The 2126-nt window shown below is 44.4% G+C and overlaps 1 protein-coding gene across 1 annotated transcript; it reads right to left on the reverse strand.

The window, feature by feature from the left end:
* Window positions 1-250: 250 nt before the first annotated feature.
* Window positions 251-1890, reverse strand: GPR65 (G protein-coupled receptor 65). The gene is made up of 2 exons (XM_074997490.1): window positions 1792-1890; window positions 251-1267 (listed from the first exon to the last, which is right to left on the reverse strand). Exons 1-2 carry the CDS (start codon window positions 1888-1890, stop codon window positions 251-253), a joined length of 1116 nt encoding a protein of 371 aa, XP_074853591.1.
* Between the last annotated feature and the right edge of the window lie 236 nt (window positions 1891-2126).

The following is a 2126-nucleotide window of genomic DNA, read 5'->3' on the forward strand; positions in this document are numbered from 1 at the left end:
ATGCCCATTCACCACCTTTAGATCATTAGACTGTACGCTTGCCCTTGCATTGTACATGCAAAGCAATAAACTATAATTGCTGAATTTTTCACTCAGATACACTGAGACATTTCCACTGATTTTGATGCTACGCAGCTGTAGTGGCATTTCTTAGCTGGACATAAGAAAAGAATTTGGCCTATTTTCCCAGTTGGGTAGTCCTTTTGGCAGTTCACTGTATTGAGCATTTTGGACAAGGGTACATTTTCACCTAAAGTTCTGTAGCTGTCTTCATTGTGACTATGGAAGCATTCTTTGTAATAGTACTAGGCACCATAACATCTTTGGGCTGCAATGACTCCGACTGCTGTGAGCAGAAGCAGCACCTGAGCATGTTCAATATATCTGTTCGCCCACTTTCACTCACAAAGCAGTACAGAATAGGGTCAGCAATACAATTGAAACTCGTTAAGGCCTGTGTGATTCTATAACACTTAAACATATTGGCCAATTTGTCATTGTTTAGTTCAGTGATGCTGCGAATCAGCAACACAATGTGGTAAGGAGTGAAGCAAAAGAAGAAAGTGATGATGATGCTCAGTAGCAGCTTCTTGATTTTCTTTTTCTCTGTGTCTTCTGTGGCTTGATTATGCCTCACAGTTTGGTAGATTTTTTGGTAACAAAACATCATGATTGCCAAAGGGATCATATATCCAGAGACGATCCGGAAGATGTTTAGTATGGCTTGCCATTTTTCCAAAGGATATTTCTCATAACATAGGATATGAGTGGAATTGCAGAATTCCGTGAATGTTTCCTTTTTCACCAGAATCACAGAGTTCAGACTGGTTTCTAGAAGCCAAACAAAGATGCTAACAAGTAAGGCAAAACTTCTTGTGCGCAGATATTGGAATCTGAAGGGGTGAACTAATGCCAAGTATCTATCAATGGAGATGCAGGTGAGGAAGGCAGCACTGGTGTAAAAATTCATGTACATAAGGAAGGCAGAAATCTTGCAAAGCAAAGACGAGAATCGCCAGTGATCTCCATGCCATGTGTAATCAATCCACAGAGGCAACGTCAGAGAGTATAGGAGGTCAGCTAAGGATAAACTGAAGAGGTATATTGCTAACTCATTTTTTTTCTTCACTTGTATACGGGCTACACAGAGGGATGCACAATTCACAGGAATACTGACCACAATCACAATGATGTAAACAAATGGAAACAAGTTCCGGTCCAGACTGTGCTCGTCATCACACCCCATTATTCTACTGATTGTCTCTTCCTTAGAACAATCACTGAGTTAATTCCAATCTGGACATGGAAGAGCAAATGCTGTCATTTTATGGGTCACTTTCTTCTGCTACTCCCCCAGGGCATGACGACAAGGATTCCATCCACTGCATTGAAACTTCCCTCTGTTGCATGAAAAAAAAGTCATTTGGTTGATCAGTCAGTTAATCTAGAGTTAAAAAGTGCACTGGTCCTTCAAAAGCTTCAAGCCCATGCAGCAGTAAAGGAGGTAGACTAATAGGGCTTGATTCTCACATGGGCCAGTTGCTGCTCCCTGGTTCAAAGCTATCTAGGTTTGGGAAGAATAGGGTTGTAGAGGGGCTGCCCCTAATGTCAACCAGTGGAGGAGCAGGCCCAGTGAAGCACTTCTGTGCAGAGCCCCTGCCTCTATCTGCCTTGCTTCAAACTACTTGTGCACATTTACATTTAAATTTGTCTCCCACTGATGCAATTGCCTGATTTTGCTAACATAGTAATGCCAGCTCCCTGAGCAGCATTGAGCAATGTTTGCTGTACAGAGGCGAACACAGGATGAGAATAGGGACTATCAAAGATGTCCTGTCCATAGGGCAATTCGAGGTGGCTATCTTTGGCTCTGTATTTTGGGGGCCCCATGGTGGCTGCCCCAACCACCCTATGGATGGGATGGTTCCCCACATTGAGGTTAGCCCCCGTGGCCCACGGCAGCTTCAGAAATTACCTGGGGGACCTGGTGCAGGGCAGCAGCAGGGGGTCGGTGGTGGGAGCTGCAGGAAGTGGAACAACTTGACAGTGGAGTGAAGCAGGCTGCTACCTCCCAGTCAGGTTGCTCTACTTCACTGCACAGTGGGAAGAAGAGTGTTCTGGCCAAG

This window comes from Carettochelys insculpta, chromosome 6, assembly GCF_033958435.1.
Source record: "Carettochelys insculpta isolate YL-2023 chromosome 6, ASM3395843v1, whole genome shotgun sequence".
NCBI lineage: Eukaryota > Metazoa > Chordata > Testudines > Carettochelyidae > Carettochelys > Carettochelys insculpta.

What these genes read in the sequence shown, in the direction of transcription:
- GPR65 (XM_074997490.1), bottom strand. Translation starts at nt 1,890, where the DNA reads ATGGGGCCCCCAAAATACAGAGCCAAAGATAGCCACCTCGAATTGCCC. An exon ending in CTCATCCTGTGTTCGCCTCT is followed by an intron (nt 1,268 to 1,791) that starts GTACAGCAAACA and finishes GATTGTTCTAAG; the next exon opens with GAAGAGACAATCAGTAGAAT.